The 26,887-nt window shown below is 39.7% G+C and overlaps 1 protein-coding gene across 2 annotated transcripts in view; it reads right to left on the bottom strand.

The window, feature by feature from the left end:
• Positions 1–26,887, bottom strand: part of itpr3 (inositol 1,4,5-trisphosphate receptor, type 3) — a 277,430-nt gene that overhangs the window by 143,413 nt on the left and 107,130 nt on the right. Inside the window, exons 5-11 of one of the 2 annotated variants that reach the window (XM_043716798.2) lie at positions 23,186–23,344; positions 20,603–20,701; positions 19,579–19,662; positions 14,685–14,831; positions 10,699–10,794; positions 4,712–4,756; positions 3,533–3,687 (exon numbers count right to left, since the gene is read on the bottom strand). In XM_043716798.2, coding sequence (XP_043572733.1) covers positions 3,533–3,687; positions 4,712–4,756; positions 10,699–10,794; positions 14,685–14,831; positions 19,579–19,662; positions 20,603–20,701; positions 23,186–23,344 — 785 coding nt within the window. The remainder of the gene's footprint in view (positions 1–3,532; positions 3,688–4,711; positions 4,757–10,698; positions 10,795–14,684; positions 14,832–19,578; positions 19,663–20,602; positions 20,702–23,185; positions 23,345–26,887) is intronic. The other variant, XM_043716799.2, reaches the window with a different exon arrangement.

Raw genomic sequence — 26,887 nt, 5'->3', positions numbered from 1 at the left:
AAGGTTCCTTCAGGCGTTTTTTCCGGTGTTTATTATATTTCTATTCACTTGCCATTTTAGAGTCTGATTTCAAAGTGTGATTTTTCCCACATGAATTCTGCAGCTGAACTGACACTGAAAATACTCAACACTTTCCTGAAACTGACAATGGGTGGGATTTAACCTGAAAATGGGAGAGATTAGAAGAGCAAACCCAGTGCTTGTCAGGACATAAAAGCCACCAGATCTTCTGGCAATCAGGCTCCTGGTGGGCATACTGCTGCCACTAGGACCCTGATTGAGGAAGATCCGGCTGCCAAGAGCCTCTGACCTATTAGAAAATGCTGGTTCCAGCAGTCAACAGTGCCACAGAATAGGCCATGGTTGTTGTCAATACAACATCCCCAGACTCCCTGGATGGAAAAGTGACCAAAGAAAAGGAACGTGCTGTTTGAATGTCTCTTACAATGGGGCTTTTGGGGAGAGGGGTGCTATTGGGATTATATATATGAAAAAGAGATGGTAAGTCTCTGTATAAACCACTATCTCACCATGCACCCCTTCCTGCCCAACCATTGTCAGCCCCTCACTTGTGCACAGATTAATGCAGATAAAATGAAATCCCACTCAACTGACAGCCTGTCCACAATGGTAATCCAATTGGGAAGGCAGACATGTCTCATTCTGCCTGGAGCTAGAATAATTGCAGCCAAGCAGGAATAGATGTTTAAGTGGTCATTATATGACTCAATCTAAGGGTCTCATTTGGAGGTTGGGCAGAAAAGTGGAGCTTCGGTCTTCTTGCCTCAGAATTAATTTTAATTGAGCTGAAAAGTAGTGGGGTTCTAGGACACCACCATCTCGCCTACTTAACTTACTTTCCTGCTTCTGAGTTAGCAGCCTCCAGGACAGGAACATTCTAGCTAAGAATTTTGCAACATGTTTGGGTTTGAAATGTAGGCATATTGCACTATATTCGTACGTCTGAGGCAGTTAGCAGGAGTCAAGACATGTCCTGGGTTACAGTCAGCTGCAGGGGCAGTATGTACCATTCCAGTTATAATGAAAACAATAACCTCCTCCAGCCCTTGCTTTTCCCCAGACCCATCCACTTCACCTCATACTTTTCACCTCCCCACTCATCCCATGGCACCTCATGTATTCCACGCCAAGCTATGTGTCATTATGCAGACCCCCATGGCCTCCCATGGTTTCCATGCCAAGCTATGCTCATTCCATACCAATTCACCCACCATACCGTTGGTTTCTGAACCCTATTGTGACAACAGGTTGCATCCCTCTATAAAGTTTCACAAAATATTTACATTATTACAGCCCAATATGTGTCAGTCATCCAGACCCATTAAAGTATCAATAGCAGAAACTGAAAACATCTGAAACCTTTTTTATCTTCTGTAAATAAGCATTGTAAAATTGACAGAATTAATTAGAGAACTAACTCTATCAATCAAGAAATTTATCCCTGGGGCTCAGCTGGGTCTTACTTGTTTCAACACTTTAAGGTTGTCTGGGCTCTTAGTCAAAGCTCAGGAAGTATTCTGGACACACAGCTCAAAGGAGTCATGAGTGAGGGGGGGGATTTCTGGATGGAGGGAATGAAGGGCCATGGGAGGTGGATGGATGGCATAACTTGGCATGGAGGGTATGAGGGGTCAAGGGGTTGAGTGTGGGATATACTGTGGATTGAGAAGCATAGATGTCACCATTTCAGTTTCCCTTTTAAAAAATCCCACACCCAGACTAGGGTCCTTTGGGTCCGTCAAGATTTGGCCTAGTTCCATGAAAACAATGGATGGCTCAGATGTAGAGCAAACCAGGTCAGGACTGCAGATTGCAAACTTGTGATCTGAACCAGTCCATATTCTTAAATAACATTGGAAAAAAATGGAAATCCTAAGAAGGGGGTTGGGAATCCAAGAATCAGCTACCAATGCTATTTACATCCATCTGACATAATAAAAGTCTAACCCATTATTGCAAGTGGTTGTGAAATATTATTCCAAATACCAGCACTGAAACCCATATGTTACTGAAACTGTTTTGTCAAATTTTTGGAAACATAAATGTATTTGGGAAAATGTTCTAATTTAAGTGAAAAGGAAACTAATGATAATTAAACTCATGATATACCCAAAAGCATAGTTCTAATTTGCAGTTGTTCTTTTGCATGGACAGTTTTGCATTAAATTGTCAATTGAACTTTATTTTGTCAAAGTCAGTAAGTACAGCATGTAGATGCAAATAGGATAAAATTCTGTCTGCACATGCTCCAAATTTGACTATTCATGTTCTGAATTACAATGGTGTACAGGTCCCCAGTCAAAGTTTATTTCACTTCATTTTTTCACAATTTCAACTTCAATATGTGGAACTCGAGCTCTGAAACAACTTTGCAGTGGGAGTACAGGATTTTGTAACATTGTTGCGGGTATAGATTATAGCATATTTTATTTTCATTTGCATCTTTGCAACAATTGGCACATGGTTATTTTTCAAACCCTGGTATCATATTTTAATGAGTTTACGACAGAAGCAATCATGTTTTAAAGTTTAAAGGTTCCTTACGACAAGGCAATCACAGAGTTATTTCTTGGAGGATAAACCATTTTCCTTTAAAAAATGTAGGATTTCTTTAGATCAGCTCTGTGTGCCACGTTCAGCTTTGGGTTTGCCAGTGCAGGTACCCAACTAAATTGGTGCAATAGGCACCTGCCTGATCCATACAAATGCTGAAAACCAGAAATCGGATGAGGTCGTGAACATTTGTAGACTTTCTAACTCATCCTTCATGCCCCTGCAAAACAGTCACCCTCAGAATTTCAAAATAAATGAATGCTCTACTGGAGCATAGCAATGCCCACCAACACATGCAAACTTCTGAGCCAGCAGTAAATAAAATACAATTTGTTACACGGAATTGAATGTGTGAAACTTTTAAGTTCCTATTTGTTGCTGCACATGGGATTTGACAGCATTAGCAAGTACTCACATAATAAGCCAATAAAGGTATGTATGCTTAGAACATAGGGTTCTTCTTTAATTCACTCACGGGACTGGCATTGTTACTGGCTGGGCCAGCTTTACTGCCCATCCCCAGGTGTCCTTGAGAAATTGGTGGTGAGCTGTCTCTTTGAACTGCTTTAGCATTTGCCAAAAAAAGTCAAAGAGGTTCCCTATGGGTACAACACTGTTTTCCTTATCTTCATGGCCAAGTTAAGTTGATACTATAACCTTATGGGGCGACTGCAATGTTTCAATCAACTCAACTGAAGTATTCCTCCATTTGCTAAAAGAAAATAAATCAGTCAAACCTGTAGCATTTATTCTAGAGAAACTAAACCTAAGCTCATTTAGATGTTATAATTGTATGGTTTAGAAATTTAGAAACCATTTGTTTTGAAACATCCAGATCTTTTGCAAGACATGCCAGACAGTTTAAGTAAATGAGAGTGAATCAGATGACTGTGTGTCATGCCTACATCCTGTATAAGATCGTGCACAGCATAAAAGGTTTAACTTTGAGCTTCTGTACCTGGGAACAAATGAATCAGTTTTTTGCAGAGTAGTTGGATCCTGTTCAAACAGGGATGCAATGTCATTACCATGGGGTACAGCCACTAGTTTGTATCTGACATTATCCCCTCCTTTTCTTTTGCTGCTCCGAGTTAAGCTTCTGGATTCTCCCTGCTGAGACAATGTAAAATTCATTTTAAAGCATTTCTATTGTTCATTCTGAACACCAAGTACAACGCAGTCACAGAAAGTTTTCAACCTAATGTTTGTTCAATAAATACTGAGGACAGCTGTACGTAACTATTCTGAAAAGAGTCACTTTTGCATATAATGGTAAATTATAAAAGGCAAATTTAAACATAATCTAATTTACCTCATAAAATTCACTCCACCCAAATCTTCTGCTCTTTGTGTCTTTTCATGTAATTCAAGTAGTTAACTATAAGCTACCAACATTTGCCAGCATTCCTGTATACACAGTACTGAGAGTTGTCTGCAACTTCAAGGTCCATTAAAGCTACAATTCAAGCAGCTCCTCGATCTGAATTGGCTAAGATCTAAAACTTTCATGTTGTATGTGGAATCATGGAACACAAATTGCTTTCTACCTTGCTACAACAGCACAGTGTACCACAGGCAAACAAGCCATTTCACAAATTAAATATTTTAAAGACACCTGAAAGGGTCAAAAATCACACAACACCAGGTTATAGTCCAATGGATTTATTTGAAAGCAAATAAAACCCGTTGGATTACAGCCTGTGTCATGAGATTTTTGACCTTGTCGAACCCAGTTCAACACTGGCACCTCCAAATCATGGACACCTGAGAAGCCAGCATTCTCAGAACTGCAAGATTTTTTCTTCCTTCCTAAATGTACAGGCCCTTATCTGGCACAGTTCAATAGTTGTTACCAACCCATTAGCATTTTGCCCAAATATTCCTCATACATGAGCCTACAGATAGACATAAAGCTATTCAATCTTGAAAAGCAACACAATTGTGTTCAGGTCCTGTCCTCATGTGACAACAGGAATCAATAGGATAGTTATGCCAAGAGGGAGTCCCAGTTATTTCCCCATCTTTTCCCAGGAACAATAAAGTTGATCATACAAGTAAGCTTCTGTCTCAACCGAGATAGATAGAGGCATGGGATTCCTGTCAGTTCAGTGCTTCTCTCATTAAAAGTAAAACTTACCACAGATTTTGAATCTGAGGCGTCTCCCTTGTAGGCTGAGTTTTCCTAAAAGAAAAATGATAATTAATATTAAATACTCAGCAAAAAAAATTGCAGTGTTACTGTGATTTATTTTGTAACAAGTCTACCTCGGTGGAAGAATGATGCTATGTGCAATGAAATAGCCAGTCATGTCTTTGTCTATCCATTTATATCTGGAGTGACTACTAAATGGCAGGACAATAGCCAAACTCAGGCAGCTTCCTTGGAATGCTGCATTAGGACCATTAGGCACTTAAAAGGGAAGTTACTTGGATTGTTTTATCACAATCAGCAAAGAAAAAATAGACTGTTAATGTCAACTGGATCATTAGATCAAGCACACCATTGTACATGTAAATACACTTTTCATAAATGTACTACCAATTACATTTTGATTGCAAAACAATGTGCATGCACTGATTTACAATGCAGATCATAAAACAAGCTTAAATGTAAAATGTTACTTCATTGTATTTTATAGATAAGAACATAAGGTTGGTAAAATGTTGTTCAGCTCGTTAGCTTCCCACTTGGTTTGCATTGACAACTCAAACCAAACAACTTGTTCTAAAAAACGTCTTCTGACTGTCACACCCCAAAACAAATTCTTGATGCAAATTATCAAACAATGTAATAAAACTTCGTTGTTTTACCACCAACATTTCTAACTAGAAAATATTCATCACCCACATGGTAATTAGTCACTTGGATCATTTCAAATTCCTTTCTGCAGACTAGGACAGGACTTACATAGTCAATGGTAGGGCCCTAGTAAGTACTAAAGAACAAAAGGATCTAGGGATATAGGATCACAGCCTCATGAAAATGGATTCATAGGAATATGGGGTGAAGAAGAATGCTTTCAGCATGTTTGCTTTCATAGACCAGAGCACTGAGTATCGGAGTTGGGACATTTTGTTGCAGCTGAACAAGATATTGGTCAGGCCACCTTTGGTGTACTGTGTGCAGACCTTGTTGCCTTACTATAAGAAAAACTAGAAATAGTGCACAAAAGATCTACCTAGACTAGAACATTTGAGTTATAAGGAGAAGTTGGATAGGCTGGGACTTTTTTTTTCTCATGAAGGTTATCTTACAGAAAATATGGACCAAATGCAGGCAAATGGAACCAATTTAGTTGTGAAAACTAGACAGCCTGGGCAAGTTGGGCCTATTTCTATGCTGTAGATCTCTACAACTCTATTATGTGGCTTATTTGCAATTCTCTCAAAAAAGTAATAAATTAATATTTAAGCAGTACTTTACATGGAGAGATGGTGGCATAGTGATATTACTGGATGAGTAATCCCATGGTCTAAGCTAATTCTCGGAGGATACAAACTCATATGAGCATATGATTTAGGAGCAGAAGTAGGTCATTTGTCAAATCAAGTCTGCCTCACCAGTTAATAAGATCAACAGTGATCTATCCTGGCCTCAATTGTATGTTCCTGCCTACCCCCAATAATCTTTGACTCCCTTACTTGTCAAGAATCTGTCACAATTATACCAATCAAGAATCTATCGAGCTGAAATCCCACAGTAGCATATCCATTAATTATAAATTTAATGTATTAAAGTATCTTCATTTGATATCTAGTCTCAATAATTTGATTGGATTTCATTTACTTATTGTCAATGTTTTTTTATTAGAAATACAATGAAAAGTGTTGTTTAGTGTCACCACTCTCTGGTGCCATCTTAGAGCACAGAAAATTAACAAGCCAGAAAAATAAAACAATAAAGTTTATGTTATAATCTTCTCTCAATAAAATTAGGTAGTCTTTAGAAAGTCCCTTGCTGCTAGCTCAGCTATGAGGTATGGAACATTTAAAACCGAATCAGGCTTGTGATTGAAAACTTGTTACTTTGAGAACAGTAAGCGTGACTCCATTTTCCATAATTCCATTAAAAAACAGTTGAACGGTATTCATATTCCTCTGCCACCATGCTTTTCAAATCCTTTAATTGGTATGGTTATTCAAAAGTGTTTTACTCCGGGTCCCAAATATCACCTTTGCTCACATTATTTTAATTACACTGTCTTAATTACCCAGGAAACAGAATTACAGCAAATATAATATTACACATAATAAAGAAATTCAAGTGAAGTTAGTTGTGTTCCTGACAACAGTTCACATCAGTGAGACAGGTGGATTAATCGGATTAAGTTCAATGACATGAGAAAAAGGAATGCTTTGAACATAATAGAAAGAATTTTTTTAAAAACTGCTCCAAGTAGTTTAATATAATTATATAAGTTGCTGATTATGACACAGTGAAATAACGTTCAAGATGTAGTTAAATATTGAAATGTGTAAGAAGTTGAAATAGCCTCAGGACCTGGTTTCCATTAGACACACAGACCACAACTTAATGGTTAAAACTAGTCAGGCTTGTTCAGCCACAGCAGTTGTGGCTTTTTGTATAGCGATGAATTAAAATATTCCAGTAAAGACTACTCTCTATTTCCTTTCCAAAGTACTCACTTCAATCGAACTACTTCCCTAACTGTTGTTCTTGAAGCCTACACCAACTAGCCACGAAACGACACGACCAGCTATCCTTAGTAGCCACACACGCAAATGACAAGCAACATGAATTCGACTGGGACAACACTACTATTATAGGACAAGCCAAACAGAGAACAGCCAGGGAATTCCTAGAGGCATGGCACTCATCCACAGATTCAATCAATAAGCACATCGACCTGGACCCAATATACCGGCCACTGCAACGGACAGCTGGAACTGACAACCGGAAGTGGCAGATTCAAACCACTACAAATGCCGGAGGAAAGAAGCGCTTCACAAGAGGCTCCCAAGCACTGAGGATGTCACCTAGACAGGGGACGAAACATCTGCAACACAAATTCCCAGCTCGGCAAACAGAACCACAACAACGAGCACCCGAGCTACAAATCTTCTCACAAACTTTGAAGAATATAACTGTTGTAGAGTACACCATGTAAAAGAAGGGAACGCAGGTGTGGGGAAAGCATACTCTAACTGCAAGAAACTAAATTCCTTTGCATACAAATGCCTAACTAAAAAGTAGCAGTGCAAGCCTACAAAGATGGATGTTAGTCACCAATTCTGATTAATCACTATATACCATGCAACAGATTGGCATTGTCAGGTCTAAAGGCAATAAATGGTTTGTGACAATTTGAATGCTGACTGCAAAACAACAGCATCAGGTGAATATGAAATGCCAGCCACTAGTACTTCATGGACCATCATTAGTTTCATACATCTGTGCAAGATCATAAAATAAAGAGACCCAAAAATGAAGTCTACAAAAGGGTGAGTCTACACAATAAAACAATACTTCTCTCAATACCTTTCCTGGTGAATATTATCTTGAAGTCAATGAAACCATGAGACCATGCAGCTTCTGCTAAGGAGTGTTCCAGCTACCCCAAGTCTAGCCAGAAAGGCACATTAGAAAAGCTGGAAAGATGAGAATCACCCTCAAATTCCAGCACTTCACAAAATTCAACACCATACATCCTCTTTACATTATCTCCAGTCAACCATAAAGATTGAGGGTGCAATGAAAATAGAAATTGAACAAATCCACTATAGACATGCACAATGTGTTTTGGACCAGTCCAAAACACCTCAAAATATATTAAGAAGATGGCTCAGACCCCAACCTTTAGTTTTCTTTAAAAGGAAAGTGGAAGGCAGCACTATGTTCTGGATGCAATTCTGAACAAACTACCAGGCTTGAAGCAGACACACTTTACTCTTATCATTAAGTACAAACGAAAAAAAAAGAATTGGAATAACTTAACTCTTAGAAAACTTAACAGAACAATAGATTAATTTACTATTAAACAGCAGCTGTTCCAACACAGTAACCTCCCATAAAGACACTCCTGGCAAAGGCAGGATCAGCAAAATTGATTGTCTCACATGCAATTCTCAGAGTAGGAAAAGAACTCCAGCTTTTAGCTGTAACAGAGAGAGGAATAAGAGCTTCCACATCCAGCTTCAAAATCCAGCAACTGTTGAAAGTTAAATTAAAATCCTGGTTCGATGGGAGCTTGACACCACCCCTTCATGCTGCTTCTATTGTTGCAACTTTAAAAAAGGCAAAAGTGGGGACTGCAGATGCTGGAAACCAGAGTTTAGATCAGAGTGGTGCTGGAAAAGCACAGCAGGTCAGGCAGCATCTGAGGAGCAGGAAAATCGACGTTTTGGGCAAAAGCCGTTCATCAGGAATAGAGGCAGGAAGCCTCCAGAGTGGAGAGATTAATGGGGGTGGGGGTGGGGTGGGGCTGGGGAGAAGGTAGCAAAGAGTACAATAGGTGAATGGGAGTGGGGATGGAGGTAATAGGTCAGAGGGCAGGGTGGAGCTGGAAGGTTAGAACTGGGGTAAGGTGGGGGGAGGGGAAATTAGGAAACTGTTGAAGTCCACATTGATGCCCTGAGATTGAAGTATTCCGAGGCGGAAGATGAGGCGTTCTTCCTCCAGGCAGTGGAGGAGGCCCAGGACCTGCATGTCCTCAGCAAAGTGGGAGGGGGAGTTGAAATGTTGGGCCACAGGGCGATGAGGCACAGGGCCGCAACTTTAAAAAACCCAAGCCTCACAAGCTGTTTACTTTTTATGGCTTGGAACTGACCATTCTGTACCTCTGTCTCAACCTCTCTCCATAAAAAAGAATTAGGACAAAATACATCTCTAAAAGCCATAGTATCATCAAAAAGGCAATCCTTGAGTAAAGCAATATACCGAGTGAAGACATGAAAAGTAGACCAGTTCAAAGACTAATGTCATGCCATATCCAAACAAAACTTACAATATTGCAAAACCTACTAAAGCCAGAAGTAGCAATAGCATGAATGACAAAACCAAGGCGAAACCACAGCTAAATTTCTGTTTGATTTACCTACCAAGTTATTGCCAGAGCAGAGTACTCAAGAGCCAATCTGAGTTCAAAGTTCAATGCTCTCAACAGACGTCAGCCCATTTGGCCACTTCAAACCTACGTTCTTATATCTACTGTGAACAGGTTTGGACTCCATTGTAGCCATAGGAAAAGATCAAATATTTGAATCAACAAAGATTATTGATCTGAAGAGATTTACTATGTTTGAACTATGTGGGGCCAATGTGATTTTAAAAAATTAACATAATGGCCTTATAATGGCTTTTAATGGGAAAAATGACACAGCAGCAATGGATTGTCCACCCTAATCATTTCAATAATCCAGTTGCCACATTTCTGGACAAACCAACTCCATTGAAGTGAACAAAGTGAACAAGCCACCAATTTGCTATGTCATTAGCAGAATATCAAGGCTGCACTGCAGAAGCTGCCCTCTGCAGATGAACCTGTGGCCTTGCAATTGTGCATTCATGCAAGTAATTCATTTATCTTCAAAAGATGATTTATGACTTTGTGCCTATTTCATTTAGTGTTCTTGCTCCAATGAAAAATAACAAACTGCGAAGAGGGGGCACAACTTGCAACACCAGCCACTCCCTCCAAAGTCATTTTAAAAGTGTCATCCCTTTTAGAGAAATAAATAGTTTTATCAGTTAAAAAAAAAGATACAGTGTGTTGAAATTTCTATCTGTCAACAACATATGAGTTTACAATTTACTTTTTTGAAATAATGACATCTTTCACCATACTGGATACCCATCAAACACCTTTCCATCTGGTAATAATACCCAGAAGTCACAAAGATTTATAACAGTTTCATGACATTGGGATCAATGGGTCAAATTGTAAGCATTCCCGTTTTCATTCACAATAATGCCAGCTGACAGGAGATACATCCATCATATTATCCATCCAATCAGCTCTTTAATTGTCCAGAGTTGTCCAAGAGATTGCTTCAGATTCTCAATTTGCAAATAATTTAATTTTTTTTCATCTAACACAGTTGTACTGTTTCCTGAAAAGTACTTTTTTCTCACCAATATAGCATTAATTGTTGAAAACAAAATACCTCAGCAGCCAGATAATGGCCTGTAGCTAAATGTTTGAACCTGTAGAGGCTGTTCCAATGGCCAGCACCTCCTCTGCAAGGATCATGATGAACAACCTACAGGGAAAAGTGAGATATAGGTCATTATTATAAAGTAAAGAAACAAGGTGAATATTTTATAAATTATATATAACCTACAGAAGGAATCAAGTGACAAATCACAAGTTAACAGGCCAAGGATGATGACAGAAGTTCTGATAAGTGAGAAATTCAACCTTCCCTCTAGAATAACAGGTACACAGTTAGTATCAGTCATACATAACACCCAATATTCAGTTCTAGTGGAGTCAATGGAATAAAATAGGTTGTGCATTAGCTGACACAACAACATCCATTTCTCCCCACCACCCAAAATAAGCTTCTACCTGTAGATTATTTATGAGGATAGTTTCAGTAATGAGAACCTTCTATTATGAAGGGAGATTGGAGATGCTGGGGCTGTTTTCCTTGGAGATACGAAGTATAAAAGGAGATTTGACAGAAATTTTCAAAATCATAAGGGGGCTGGACAAAGTAGATTGGGAGAGTCCGTTCCTTCTTGGAAAAGGACAGAAATGTGAGGGCACAGATATAGTTCACAAAGGAAACAAAATATAATGAGAGAAAAGCTTTCCACCCAACGAGTAGTTAGGATCTGGAATGCATTGCCTTAGGGTTTGATTAGATTAGATTAGATTAGATTCCCTACAGTGTGGAAACAGGCCCTTTGGCCCAACAAGTCCACACCCGAAGAGTAACTCACCCAGACCCATTTCCCTCTGACTAATGCACCTAACACTATGGACAATTTAGCATAGCCAATTTATCTGACCTGCACGTCTTTGGACTGTGGGAAGAAACCAAAGCACCTGGTGGAAACCCACACAGACAGGGAGAATGTGCAAACTCCAAACAGAAGTTGCCCAAGGCTGGAATTGAACCTGGGACCCTGGTGCTGTGAGGCAGCAGTGCTAATCACTGAGCCACCGTGCCACCCCATGTGGTGTAGGGTGTGGTGAAATCAGGTACAGTTGAGGCATTAAAAAATTATTTGAATACAAACAATATTCAGGTTAGCGGGTTTTGGGATTTGTAGCTCAGGTTGAGGTCCTGGATGTAGGTTTGCTCACTGAGTTGGAAGGTTCATTTTCAGACATTTCATCACCATACTGGGTAACATCTTCAATGAGCGTCCGGATGAAGTACTGCTGATGATTCCTGCTTTCTATTTTTTATGTTTGGGTTTCTTTGGGTTGGTGATGTCATTTCCTGTTTTTTTTTCTCAGGGGGTGGTAAATCAGGTCCAAGTCAATGTGTTTGTTGATAGAGTTCCGGTTGGAATGCCATGCTTCTAGGAATTCTCATGCACGTCTCTGTTTGGCTTGTCCTAGGATGGATGTGTTGTCCCAGTCAAAGAGGTGTCCTTCCTCATCTGTATGTAAAGATACTAGTAAGAGAGGGTCATGTTGTTTTGTGGCTAGTTGATGTTCATGTATCCTGGTGGCTACATCACCAACCCAAAGAAACCCAAACATATAAATAGAAAGCAGGAATCATTAGCAGTGCTTTTCCGGAGACTCACTGAAGATGTTACCTAGTATGGTGACAAAATGTCTGAAAATGAACCATCCAGCTCAGCGAGCAAACCTACATCCAGAATATTCAGGTTTATAGAGAAAAAAATGAAAGAGTGCCACTCGGTTATAACATTCATTCAGAGAGCCAGCACAGCCACTGTGGGTCAAAGAGCCTCCATCTGCACCCTAACAACGCTGCAACATAACCTGAAAACAACCTTGTCAACAGGTGACTCTCAGGCCAAACTACAGCCCGCCAAAGGGTCCTATCCAGTCCACCAAATCAAATACAGGGAGAAAAGCTAGAAGATTGTGGAAGGAAACAGTCCTTCAATCAGGTGCTACTTTTCTCCTGCATTTCCACCTAATTAGTTTATTATCAGCAGCAAATGCGGGAGACACACCTCTGATTAGAAAAGAAGAGCGCTGTTTAAACAGAAGTACCTTATTCAGGCTGAGGCCTTCATACTAAAACAGCAGCACTGGAGTGTCTTTTTGGGTGGGAGTGGCTAGTGATACTGCAAGGAATGGGACATTTGCCTGCACTGTGCAGAAAGAAGCTCCAAGCTGTCAGCGGTTGTGAGGGATGAGGCTCTATATTAGTGACTGTTGGGCAAAAGACAAGGCCCTGCCTTTCCCAGGCAGGCGCTAGTCACCTGAAGGACCACCATCAAGCTGCCAAAGTGGTGTAAAGCCCCAGGAAATGTGAGGGGATTCAAAGGGAAATAGTGGGGGAGGTGAGTGAGGAAGGAATGGTGAGGAAGGGAGAGAGGCAGAGAGGAGGGGGAGAAGTATTATTAAAAATGGAAGGAGGATGGCAGGTGGAGGGTGCGAGTGTTAGGCTGATATTGCAAGGGAGGAAAAGAGATTAAAAGAATGTAGGAAAGGCAGTGTGTGCATTCGCCCAGAGATCAAGCCTGCCACGCTCCCTCCCTCTCTCCCCTTTCTAAAAAAAAAATTCACACAGCAGCCTGGAAAAAAAGAAAAACCCAGGCCGAAGAACAACTTGCTTCTGATCCCTACTTTTATATGAATTCCACAGAGGACAAGCCAAACAGAGACATGCAGAGAGTGCCCCACCAGAGGTGAAAGCTTCACATTACTGAAATCAATTGCTCAACCTGATTCCCAATCCCTTCCCTGATGACCAGGATACAGATCTAGTCTATCCACTTCCTCTTTTTAACCAAAATATAAAACAAATAGTTAGCTCTGTTGGTTCACATTTTTTTGTGGCTAATTTTGTTAATTTTGCCTTTAAATGATCAATTTATTCATTGGACATTTTTTTATCCTGTGCAACTCATGTTTACTGCTGTCCCCAACCTTCTCTTTCAGGCATTTGTACACCAATCCCTGACTTACAGAAAAATGGAACCATGGCTACCTATAGAAAAGGTTGAGTAAGCTTACTCTAACTTCACATTTACAATAGAATAGTAATTTATTGTCACTTACATTGTTACAAAAAAGTGAAAAAAGTGTTTAAATCACCATACTCCATCATCTATATTAATAACAGAAATCATAACAGAAATCACATATTATCAAAATTAAGACAAAATCCATCTTTGTTCATTTGCCAGAATGACCTACACAACAAGAACAGGGAATGGATTAGTAGGAGTTAGCCATTGCTCTCCCATCTGGGAGAGAAGAATGATGTAGGGGTAAACTGAGAACTTTTCCAATCTAACAGGAGCACTGATCTCAAATCACAAGAAATTCCTCAGGAATTATCTATCTGTTGAACTACTAACTGTTGTAATGCTCTCTCTCTTTACCTCAATTAACTCCAGCAGAACCTAAATTCCCTGACTGATGATGAGACATCACAATATGTCTGTCAAGTTCTTATTGAACAAAAGGTTTCTTTGTTTCAATTTCTGAGGAATTCTTTATGGCTAACGCACCCTTGTATTTCACCCCATGGCCTATATTGTTGCAAAATAGCTGAGCTAAATTGTTGCAAGCGTAGAAGGAATTTTTTTTCATTCAGTTATCGTCAATGCTCACTGACACAGTTGTCACTGAAAAATGTTACTGCAAGGTACAACTACCTGCCTGAAGTAAATCCTCCATTTCACTTTTTAGCACAAATATTTCACGTCACTGAAAGAGGATTGCAGCTCATTAGAAACCAGTTTGGACAAGTTTAGGACAGAAACGGTTCAAGGTATTTGATTTTCTAAATGCACTATATCATGTGGGCTTGCCAAGCAGCATTAAATCTAAGTGATTGCATTTTATGGCATTTCATTTTTAAATTAACCCAAATGCTAGTGTGGAGCTATATCGTCATCACAATTATTGCCAATACACTAATGTTTATATGACTTTGTGGATGATATGTAACACATGGAGGAACATTTTCCCTCGAGTCAACATTACCTCAACCTCCCAGAGTGCATTGGAGCTTGTTGCAGAGGTGGCAGACTGTCGCAGTGTTGTGCGTAGAAATACATGCAGCTTCGATTTATATTCATCACACGTCAGAAATTTCTCCTGCTCTGCATGGAACAGCCTTACCACATCACCCTGCAAGGGACAAGAATAAAGCATTCACACATAAGCGAAGAAAGCTCTAGGGTAGGACAACGATTCTCTCCTGTCAACACTGTCTTCTCCACTAAAGAAACACAGAACATTTTGTGCCAGCATTATTTCTGGAAAATGAATGCCATCTGAATGACACATGGCTTCATTAATTCACAAAATAGTAATGTAAATTGTGCCCAGAAAGAAATATTCTATGAATTGTGAATTACTCTGATTTGCTGGCTGATTTATCCCATTCCACCATAAAGTTTGCAAAAAGAAAGCCCACCCCACATTCAACCACTGCACAGATTTCATAAAGCTGCTGCATTTGCACATAAATTGCTCATTTAACTCAGTGCTGTGAATTATCTCTTGTCATTAAAAGAGTGATTATCCCTGTTAACAAAGTGAACATTATTAATTACCATCAGTTCACCTCACTGGCCCAGAAAGTGAATCATTACAAGTGAAAACATTCATTCCTTAAGACTATGAATTTTTTTAGGAATTAAAAGAGGGTCATTTTTTAAAAAAATGATTTCTTCTTATGTTTCCTTTCTGCCTTTATTCCTCACTTTTTCAAAACAATCTTTCTTTCCTTTCCCTTTATGTTCTTTATCCAATTTGACAGTGTATTTATTCCCTCTAATTTATTTATTTCTCACTTTTTTTATCCTTATTGAACTGGAGAAACACTGTTGTTTCAACTGTTCACCCAAAATTCTAAATTCCTGGGTGCTCTATTTGCGTCATTATTAGCTGTCATTTCCAGCAAAAGTTTGGGTGCTTTTTAACTAAAACTAAACCAGGCGTTTATCAGTTTAGCCAGACAGCACATTAGAAATTGCTCACTCCAGTAAAATCTTGGAAGATTGTGACTGAATTAACAACAAATTAATTAACAATTTTACAACTGAGAAACCAGAGGGATGTGCCAATCAATGACCATTGTGTTAAAGTTTAAAAAACAACAAAGAAGGGAATGGTGACATCAAGCTTCCTTTGTTATTTCCCCTTCAAGTTTAAACAAAAATGTCTCTTGCTTTTGAGTATTTGGGGAAGAATGTGATTATAATAAATTTTGGCTTCAGGACAGATGTAGGAAGTAGAAACAAAAGTAAAAGTTCAGAAGCCTGACCACAAAATGCAGACTGGCTATGATGGTTGCAACCGTTAGATGCAAGAGATTGGGTGCTAGAGGTGAGATAACTCACCAGAAAAATAACAACAATTCAAATCACAAAGGCAGTTTCAATTATTTGAATCATTGTCCTATTTATATACACGGTTTATTGACAGGAACAATGGTCTAGCAGGGTTTTGCACACTGGAGCTAAGTTCTATAAATAACACTTACCAATACAACGGGTTTATTTCTCTAATGACTACATGACTTCTACAAATAAAAACTGAATTTTATTTTGTTTCTCATTAGGTTCTAACATTGTTGTAAATGACAGTGGAAACACAGATGTAACAAGGAAAGCATGAAATGCAACCTAATGTGTCTGATCTACTCGTGCATTTGGATTACTACAAAATTCATTATGGGCTATTTATTAGGGTAATGGCTGCAGATCTTATTTCAATTTTTAAGAGGTCCCTGTACAACTCCTGGAACCTTTTTGTTTTGTTTTAACAAGTCAAAAGATAGCAAGCCCCAACTGGTTTTACTGGCTCTACAGTGGCTTAACAATCACCTCGAGGGAATGCTGAAGACCTGCAAATTAACTTTTTTAAAAAACATGTCTTAATGTGGAGCCAGGAGGAACATAATTGCTTTCCCGTGGAGGGAGATTAAAAATTTAAAAGACCAAATAGTTGATGACAACTCTGGACTAACACATTAACTTCTAATCTCACTGGAGGCTGGTTGTCGATAGGAAATAGTGAAGACTGCAGATGCTGGAGAGTCAGAGTTGATAAAGGGTGGTGCTGGAAAAGCACAGCAGGTCAGGCAGCATCTGAGGAGCAGGAGAATCAATGTTTTGGGCAGGAGCCTGCATCAGGGTCCTGCCTGAAATGTCAACTCTCTTAGTCCTCAGATGCGACCTGACCTGCTGTGCTTTAGTATTTCCCAATTCAAGTAATTGAATGGCCTGAATGACGCATTCTGTGCCATTATTTTAAATTCTATGCTGAATTTCCTGGGGCTTGGGAGACTCTGCAGCTAAAAGGGGAAGTGAATGAGTAAATGGAATGGCTTGGTGTTTCCTGAATGATGCTTGACTACAAGGAAAAGCAGGACTGCCTTCTTTTGAGCCCTCAAGTGAATATGTAAACCTATAAACCACCCTTCACATGGATGCCTGAGATTGAAGAACACCCTCTAATCCAAGCTCTTATATCTGTCTTCCTCCTCATGTCAACTCCCCTTCTGATGTCTGACCCTGTGGCCTAGAGTGCAGATATTCCCACTTATTTGCTATCCAGCCTCAAAACTGACTATGGTCCCAAATGAAAGAGAACAATTCAGCATGTCCTGTCATTAAATTTGATGCAATCTACAGGAATGATGAGGAGTCTCTTACATCTCGGTATTCCAATCATTATATCACTCCCAGCCCACTCAGTTCCCACCTCAATCATTGCTGTGATTATTCAGGAAGAAGGGCTTATGCCCAAAACGTCGATTCTCCTGCTCCTTGGATGCTGCCTGACCTGCTGCGCTTTTCCAGCCACACATTTTTCAGCTCTGAGGATTTCAATCAGGCAACCTACAGAAGAAGCTGATGGGTATGTGCAACAACATGCGTAGTACATTGAGAAACCTGCCAGAAAGCCTGTAGTCAGTATCAAGGAGCATGGGTGAGTCCAGCACTGACTTAGCAGAGGGTTTTGTCCAGGTCTGGAAGACAGGAGTGCACAACATATTGTGGGATGACCTAAATCTTTCCACTGCCATCCCACAATATGCCAGATGCACACATGTTTGGTGCTATTGACATCTTCCACTGGCAATTTGCTCCTTGCCTGCAGGCTGCAGATTTCAGCCAGGATCCCTTATTGAAACACAAACATTTTGGACTCCGTTCTTGCCTGAGGATCAGCTAAGAAAATTGCTTCCTGAAAACGTGGACAAACATGGCCTCCTGTGAAAATCCTCCTTTGCCTTCCTTTTTAAAGTAGCTTATCCAGTATTTGCAACTTCTGGTAATTTCCCAAGTCATTCTGTAAATCAGATCCATGTCTTTGAGCAGCTAACTTGCAAATAAGCAAAAATGTCTTTAACACTCGCTACACTATTCACTAGAGACTGCTACAATTTCAAACAAACCAAAGAAGGCATTGAACACTTATAGCATCAAAGCAACAACTCAAATAAAGCATCTAACAGCTGAACTACAATTAATTGATGATCCCTTTAAATATCATTGGCAGTGGTCAGATCTTGCAGTCACAGAGGGAGTGGTCTTTTCGGAACGCTGATAGGGGAGGGGAGGGAAATATATCCCTGGTGGTGGGGTCCGTTTGGAGGTTGCCCTGGTGGTGGGGTCCATTTGGAGGTGGCCCTGGAGGTGGGGTCCATTTGGAGGTGGATATATTTCCCTCCCCTCCCCTATCAGCGTTCCGAAAAGACCACTCCCTCCGTGACTCCCTCGTCAGGTCCACACACCCCACCCAACCTCCACTCCTGGCACCTTCCCCTGCAACCGCAAGAAATGCAAAACTTGCGCCCACACCTCCCCCCTTACTTCCCTCCAAGGCCCCAAGGGATACTTCCATATCCGCCATAAATTCACCTACACCTCCACACACATCATCTATTGCATCCGCTGCACCCGATGTGGCCTCCTCTGTATTGGGGAGACAGGCTGCCTACTTGCAGAGAACACCTCTGGGACACCCGGACCAACCAACCCAACCACCCAGTGGCTCAACACTTCAACTCCCCCTCCCACTCCACCAAGGACATGTAGGTCCTTGGACTCCTCCATCACCAGACCATAGCAACACGACGGTTGGAGGAAGAGCGCCTCATCTTCTGCCTGGGAACCCTCCAACCACAAGGGATGAACTCAGATTTCTCCAGTTTCCTCATTTCCCCTGCCCCCACCTTGTCTCAGTCAAATCCCTCGAACTCAGCACCGCCTTCCTAATCTGCAATCTTCTTCCTGACCTCTCTGCCCCCACCCCACTCCAGCCTATCACCCTCACCTTGACCTCCTTCCACCTATCGCATTTCCAATGCCCCTCCCCCAAGTCCCTCCTCCCTACCTTTTATCTTAGCCTGCTGGACACACTTTCCTTATTCCTGAAGAAGAGGTTATGCCCGAAACGCGATTCTCCTGTTCCTTGGATGCTGCCTGACCTGCTGCGCCTTTCCAGCAATGTAACAGGTGGAGGCTATTTCCCTATTGTGTTTTTGCTGGTTCTTTCCTTTATCAACACAAAACTAATACCATAATTTTGCTCTTTCCTCACAGTCTCACGAGATTTGTCCATCGTCTGTTGGGCCATAATTTATTTCCTACTGCTCAGTGCCCTTAACAATGTGGTGGTAGGCTGTATTCTTGAACCACTGCAGTTGATTTGGTGTAGATGCATCCACAAAGCCATTGGAAGGGGTTTCTGTATCTTCTGCTTCAAATAAAGATTGCAAGAAAGGTTTGCGAAAAATAATGTTGGTCATCTGCTTTGCCCATTGATAATAAGTGATCAGAATTTTTAACCTAATAAGTTGTGTATTATCACAATTATCCTGCAGAAATAACTTTTCCCAACAAAGTTTCATAACTCATACCCCTTTCAAAACATCTTCCATATCATCATTGTACTTCATGAAAAGGTTTATCTTCCAGCTTGTGTTGCAGTTCACAGAGTTTACCTACAGTTAAAAAAGATAAAAGATAATGAAATATCTTTGAAAGAAAACAATCATCACCTTTTGTTGTAAACAACCCATTGACTACCTGTCTCTACAAATCATTTTGCATTATTTCTATGAGTGGCAGAATCTTGCTTGCAATTGAATTTTGCATCAAAAGAAGTGGAGTACAATTTACCTCCACTCCCAAACACATTTCATATTTGCACAAAAATGTTATATGTTATCATTTTATTTCATAGTATATTCAAAAACATTGTCTCTTCAAAGTTTTCTTTCTTAAACAAAAATATACTCTATATGCTGAAGTAATAGTTGATTTTGTATAAAATTCAATTCCTAACATTTAGTTACAGAAATCATCCATTTTTCCATGTACCAATTGCATAACCTGATTCCTGACTTGTAGCCAGAATAACCCAATACTACATACATAGCATCTACTCACTCTCAAGTTAATCTTGCACTATTGAAAACCTCCTTGGTAGGATCATAGAATGACACACCATTGAATATGGCTCATGAAGTTTCTCATTCTGTGCATGCCAATGTGTCTTTTGACCTATTTTTTTAGCAGGAGGTCTCCAATTTGGTAACTCTGTGACAGCAAGGCAATGGGAGTTGGTGGTTTCAAACCCTCCAATTTTGGAAACTTCAGAAGTCTGAGAAATTTTACATGAGGACAGCATGAGAATGTTAGACTAAAATACATACATCAGAATATGAGGAAATACTACAGGGTGCTGCATCCATACAGACTGTTAGCTTTCCCTCTCTCTCTATTCTCAACTTTATTTTTCCTGCTCCTCTCTATTCTTTGTTTTTTGTTCCTTAAGCCTCCTTCTCTGCCTATTCTTTCCATCTTTTACTGTGAACCAGTTCTTTTCTCTTCTTTTCACTATTTTTCTTCGGAAGTTCCCTTCCTCCTTTGGGTTCTTACCTCCTTACAGCCTGCGTTGTCAAGCAGCTCATAATTGCTAGCGTGTAACGGCTGTCCAGCATTGACTGGATTTAGGATGACTTTGTCTCCAACCACCACCTGAAACACAGCATCATGTTGGTATTCACTACAAATCACAAATATCACTTCACATTAAGAAAATTGCACCATTGAAAACTTATTTGCCAACATAAAATTTGTAAATTCATAATATAATCACTAATCATTACTAGTAAAATGTGAAAATTAAAATGAAACTTAATTACTGTCATGCAAAAACTGTTTTGAAATCATTGCAATTCTCGATTAATAAATAATTTATTAATTCAACCATGATATACTCCAAAGTAGTACATCATTGTCTGCTTTCATGAACTTGGCATGAAATGGATAAGTATTTTGTGCCCACACATGAAGCTGTTTAAATAAATACTGCAGAGGTAAGCAGTTCATTCTCTCTGCTCTTGTGAATAGAACTTTCTGGATGTAAGTTTGCTCGCTGAGCTGGAAATTTGTTTCCAGATGTTTCGTCACCATACTAGTTAACATCATCAGTGAGCCTCCGGTGAAGCTCACTGAAAATGTTATCTAGTATGGTGATGAAACGTCTGAAAATGAACCTTCCAGTTCAGCAAGCAAACTTACATCCAGAACCTCAACCTGAGCTACAAATCTTCTCAAAACTCGCCAACAGAATTTTCTTTATTGCTCTTGATCCTCCTTTTCAATTTTCTTCCTCAAAGTACCTTTTTGATCCTCTATCTCCGTCATTTTCCCTGCACCTTTTCAGTTCTCTCCTATCTTTGGTTCTCTCATATTTTCTGATATTCCTTCTTTCTGGTGTTCTTGTCTTTTGCCAATTTGGAATATTGAGTGATCCAAACTGCTAGAAGCTAAGAATGTAAGGAATCAAATGGCCTGTGATCTTTAATGCAATAGAAATCCAAAAGTATTATCAGATAAAAATAGACCTTATGCCCAAATTAGTTGCTTCAAAGGTGGGGGAAGGAGAGCTTAAAGACAGAGGAAAAGAGGCTTAAAGAGAGGATTCCAGAGTGTGGCAGTGAAATGCTTGACCATGAATAACAGCATGAAAATAGGGGCGGGACAAGAGATGAGAGAGGGAACATTCGACATTTTCTTGCAGGGCTTGAGGAGGTTTCAGAGTTCATAAAGTTTATTTTTCACAATTTCTTCTTTTACAGATGTGGGTGTTGCTGTCTGGGTCAACATTTATTTTACTAGTCCTAAATGTTTTTGAAAGGTGGTTGTGAACCAGTTTAAACTGCTGCAGCTGATATGATGTTAGTATACCCATAGTGCTGTTAGGAAAGATGTTCCAGGATACTAACATTGAAGGAACAGCAAAATAGTTCTATATCAGGATGATGTGTGACTTGAAGAGAAGTTTCAGTTTTGTAACTTCCTCTGTACCTGCTATAGGCAAAAGTAAAAAAGTCTTGTAATGATGAGGGTATAGGATTGGAAGCTCAACATGAAATCAAACAGAATGCCAAGGTTGTGAATAAGCGACCAGGGAAGATGAATAGAATCAGTAAGATGGGCAGGAAATTTATAGCGGATGACAATAGCTCTGAGCTAATTTTATTTAATTGGAGAAATACATCGTTTCTGGATGTTTGACAAGCAGTGCAACAATACACAGCAATGAAATATTGGGTGAGCTGTTGGAAAGGGGCCAGAAATATAGCAGCACTATGTAATTAGAGACTAGAAAAAGACCAAAGATAAATCTTTACGAGAATCCCATGTCATAGTTGGTGGATGGGAATGGAAGCAATTGCCAGAGATGTTCTGAATGGAATAGGAGGTAAAATTGGAATTTAAAATAATTCCTCAGACCAGGATAATGGAACAGAGGATTTGAAGTAGGATACCTTTAGTGAAGTCAAACTGTGATATTCATCTGTGATATTACTTACAGCTATTTTAGTTCAGTGGCTGAGGAAATGTGGTATATTGACAGGGAAGACAACAGCTCATGACAGACTTGAGGGTAAAGGGAGGTTGGAAGTGAGGCAACAATTTACAAATTGAGGATTTTTGAGGAAAGGATGAAAGCTGTCATTTTGAAAGGGAGTGGGACAGGACCTTAGGCAGGGGAAACTAGAATCTTGCCCAGTAAAGGATGTTAGCTGGCCACGAGTATAGTGAAATTGGGGTCAAGGGAGTTGGAGATGAGTCTCAGGGAACACAGAGCTTGGAAAGGGCAGAAGTAAATCAGAGAAAAGCTAGGACAAAGCACATTAGGACTATAGCAGGAGTCTAATTAAGTTTAGTTTGACAGACAACAAAAGGGAAAGAAGCAGAGGTAGGTGAATAGGTGGTTTCCATTTTTCGATAAAGCAGCCTATGAACTCCATTGGTGTGTTGCTTGTGGTAAGGGAGAAAGGGACTGGTGATATTGGGAAAAAGCTGGAGGCAAACTTTGCATTCCAGCATGTTCTTGACTAGTAGTTTGTTTTGACACATTAAAACATGATAAATCCTAAACATTTATTGTTCATTTTAGTTACCACCAAAACAGTCAGTACTGCTATGCCATTGTAGGTATATTCTTACATTGTCTCCATTACTCCTTAGCTTCCAAAATGGCTGAATAAATAACCAGGAGCCTTCATTTCCTGTCGCGTCCAGGGTGACTCTCATGGCATTCTTCTCCAGAAGTGCTGGTAACCTTTTATTCACAGTCAAGTATTTGTTGCTTTTCATGTGCAGCAGCTGAAAGTGAAAAACAAATTATAACTCGGGGAACAGAATAATATTTATTCAGAAGCGTTTCCAATATTATGAGACATTTAATTAGAAATGCCAACAATGACTGTTTTACAAATGCACTGGAGCATTGGGTTATCTTCTGGACTGCACAGAATGGAGCATCAATTAAAATTCAGACACTTCATCAACCATCAAATACTGCATTGTTTTATAATTATACTTCTTGTGTAGTATGGACGACTATTTAATGTTAACATATTGACCTGAATAACAAGTAAATATTTAGAAATTTAATACTCATTTTCCTTCGACATTTGTTCCTTTTATTTTCCTTTCTGATGCACTGTATGCTGCATTTTGAAGTGGAAGAGGATCAATTAATGAGATAGAAATTACATCAAACATGATAGTGCTTAAAAATGATTCCTGCAATAAATAATCAGGAGCTTTTAGAAACTGGTCAGCATTTCATCTGGAATTCAAAAGTAATATTGCTGGAGTTCAGCGGCAATGTTGCTAAAGCACTAAAATATTGAGCAACATTAGCCAAAGTCTGGGGAAACCTTGATCCAGCCTGGAATTCACGCATATCAGTGGATATCCATAATCTTTGCTTTTTATTTTCAAAAAAAGACTGACAACCTTTCAAAATTAAATCAATGAGGCAAACATGCTATTTTCAATCAGACTGTACTCAATATCCTTCAGATATCCAATTGATTCCCAACATCATCGTATTTTTGTCAATAGCAGTCAGTCTATCACAATGTGATGTCAATATGCCTGGCATAACCAGCTAATACTGACCTTTAAAGAATGTTGAGTTACCTACTACTTTGCTGAAAATGTGTTGCTGGAAAAGCGCAGCAGGTCAGGCAGCATCCAAGGAGCAGGAGAATCGACGTTTCGGGCATGAGCCCTTACCTACTACTTTGTACACCAGCATTCCAAACATACAAGAAATGGGAGCCGCTAGTGGACAATGTGCCCAATGAACCTGTTCTGACATCCAATACAATCATGACTGATCTTGGATTTCAGCTCCACCTGCCTGCCCACTCTCCATTTTCCAACTCCTGGAGAGACCCAATAACTATAACAATGGAATGGAGGTGCTGGTGTTGGACTGGGGTGAACAAAGTCAAAAATCCCATGACACTAGGTTATGATCCAATAGGCATACAGTATTTGAAACCACGAGTTTTTGGAGCCCCCACTCCAACTAGCTGCCTGTGAAAGGAGTGGAAGGTCAAAAAGCTTGCATTTTCAAATAACCCGGTGTCGTGGGATTTTTGACTTTATAGCAATGGAGACTCCACATTTCTGATGCAAAAGAGTTTCAAAGATTCACAATGCATTGCGTTGACACATTTCTCCGCATCTTTGTCCTCAGTAATTGGCACCTTATCCTGAGACTGTACGAGTGGAGGAATTCTCTCAGCATCTACCCTATTAGTAATATTCCCTCCAAATATTTTTGCACAATATTGTCTCCTGAAACCAGAAGCACCAATTGACGTGAGCATAACCTCAGAGCATACTGCTCTGCCTTTGAATAAAGGCCAACTTACCATTTGCCTTTCTAATTGCTTGCTGTACCTTACAGCTTTTCACATACCTTGCATGAGTACACCCAAGTCTCTTTGAACATCAACATTTACAAGTTTCCTGCCTTTTTAAAATATCCTGTTGTTCTATTATTCTACCAAAAAGAGCAACTTCACATTTCCCTAAGCATAATCTATCTGCCACCTCATTACCCATCAGTTAACATGTCTTTGTTGCTTTTCAGCTTCTTTGTATTCTCCCCACAACTGCCCTTCCAACTAGCTTTGCATTATCAACAAACTTAGATAACTCACTCTCTGTCACTTCACCCATGTCCCTAAAATAGATTGGACTTAGCTGAGGCCCGAACATGAATTCTTGTGATACTTCACTATTCAACTTGAAAATATCCCATTTTTACCCATTTTATGCTTCCTGTCTGTTAATCAATTCTTTATCTATGCTAATATGTTATCAACCCCATGAGCCATTATCTTGCTTATTAACTTTTTGTGCTGCACCCCCTCATGCCTTTTGAAAATCCAGCTGCATTACAGCTTCTGGTTCACTTTGTTCTGCCTTAATATATCATTACATTCTCAAAATAAAATGCATTTTTCAAACTGGACTTTCCTTTAAGCAAAACAATACTGATTAATTCTAATAATACTGTTTTTCTAAGTGTATTGTAAAGACTTTCTTAAGAATAGATTCCAGCATTTTCCAAAACACTCATGTTAAGCTAACTGGCCTGTAATCCTCTGTTTGTTTTATTAATGTTTTAAAAAATTTCCAACATCCAATCTGTTGCAACCATTCCAGACATACAGAATTTTGCAAAATCATAACTAATGCATCTAACATCGCTGCAGCAATACTTCCTAAACCCCAGAGAGTGGGCTATTGGATTCTCAGGATTTGTCAGATTTTAGACCCAAACATTTCTCCAATACCTCTTTCTCTGTTTTATTAATTTCCTCATCTTCCTCACACTTTTCATCCCCTTAGTGATTATCCATTTATGGAATGAAACTTGTATCTTTTTCTATAAAGCCAAACACAAAATATTTGCTCACTGTCTCTGCCATTTCTTTCTTCCCCATTATTCATTTCTCTTCTCTCTACTTAGAAGGGACCAACATTTACTTTAGTTACTCCCTTGCTTTCCACATACATATGAAATCTCTTACATTTTTTTAAAATAATTCTGACTTATCTAATACCAAAATATACTTTCTTATTTGTTTATTGTCATTTTTTAATTTTTCCCTTTTTACCTCATCTCAGTCACAAAGGCACAACAATGTCTTTTCTTCCTCAGGTCGCTGAAGAAATTTAGCATGTCCATATGGACCCTCACCAACGTTTACAGATGCATCATAGAAATCATACTATCCAGGTGCATAATGGCCTGGCATGGTAACTGCTCTGTCCAGGATTGTGAGAAACTGCAGAAGGTGGTGAGCAAAGTGCAGACCATCACAGAAGCCAACCTCCAATCCATGGACTCCATTTTTGATTCTCACTGCCATGGCAAGGCTGCCAATGTCATCAAAAACCCCTTCCACCTCAGTAATCCTCTCCTACAACCTTTTCCGGAAAGCTGAAGATACAGAAGCTTGAACACACACACCGACAGGTTCAAGAACAGCTTCTTCCCAGCCATTACCAGACTGATGAATGGACTCTCTCACTTCAAATAACATAGAACATAGAACATAGAAGAATACAGCGCAGTACAGGCCCTTCAGCCCTCAATATTGCGCCGATCAAAGCCCACCTAACCTACACTAGCCCACTATCCTCCATTTGCCTATCCAATGCCCACTTAAATGCCCATAATGAGGGAGAGTCCACCACTGCTACTGGCAGGGCATTCCACGAACTCACGACTCGCTGAGTAAAGAACCTACCCCTAACATCTGTCCTATACCTACCCCCCCTTAATTTAAAGCTATGCCCCCTTAACGTTAATCTTGTTAATGTTGAGCTTGCTTT

The sequence above is a fragment of the Chiloscyllium plagiosum genome, unplaced genomic scaffold (assembly GCF_037043375.1).
Source record: "Chiloscyllium plagiosum isolate Xiang-an unplaced genomic scaffold, Cpla_swu_hap1 HiC_scaffold_26, whole genome shotgun sequence".
Taxonomy (NCBI): domain Eukaryota; kingdom Metazoa; phylum Chordata; class Chondrichthyes; order Orectolobiformes; family Hemiscylliidae; genus Chiloscyllium; species Chiloscyllium plagiosum.
The sequence above is the reverse complement of the archived record's forward strand: the minus strand, read 5'-3'. Positions and strand labels throughout refer to the sequence as shown.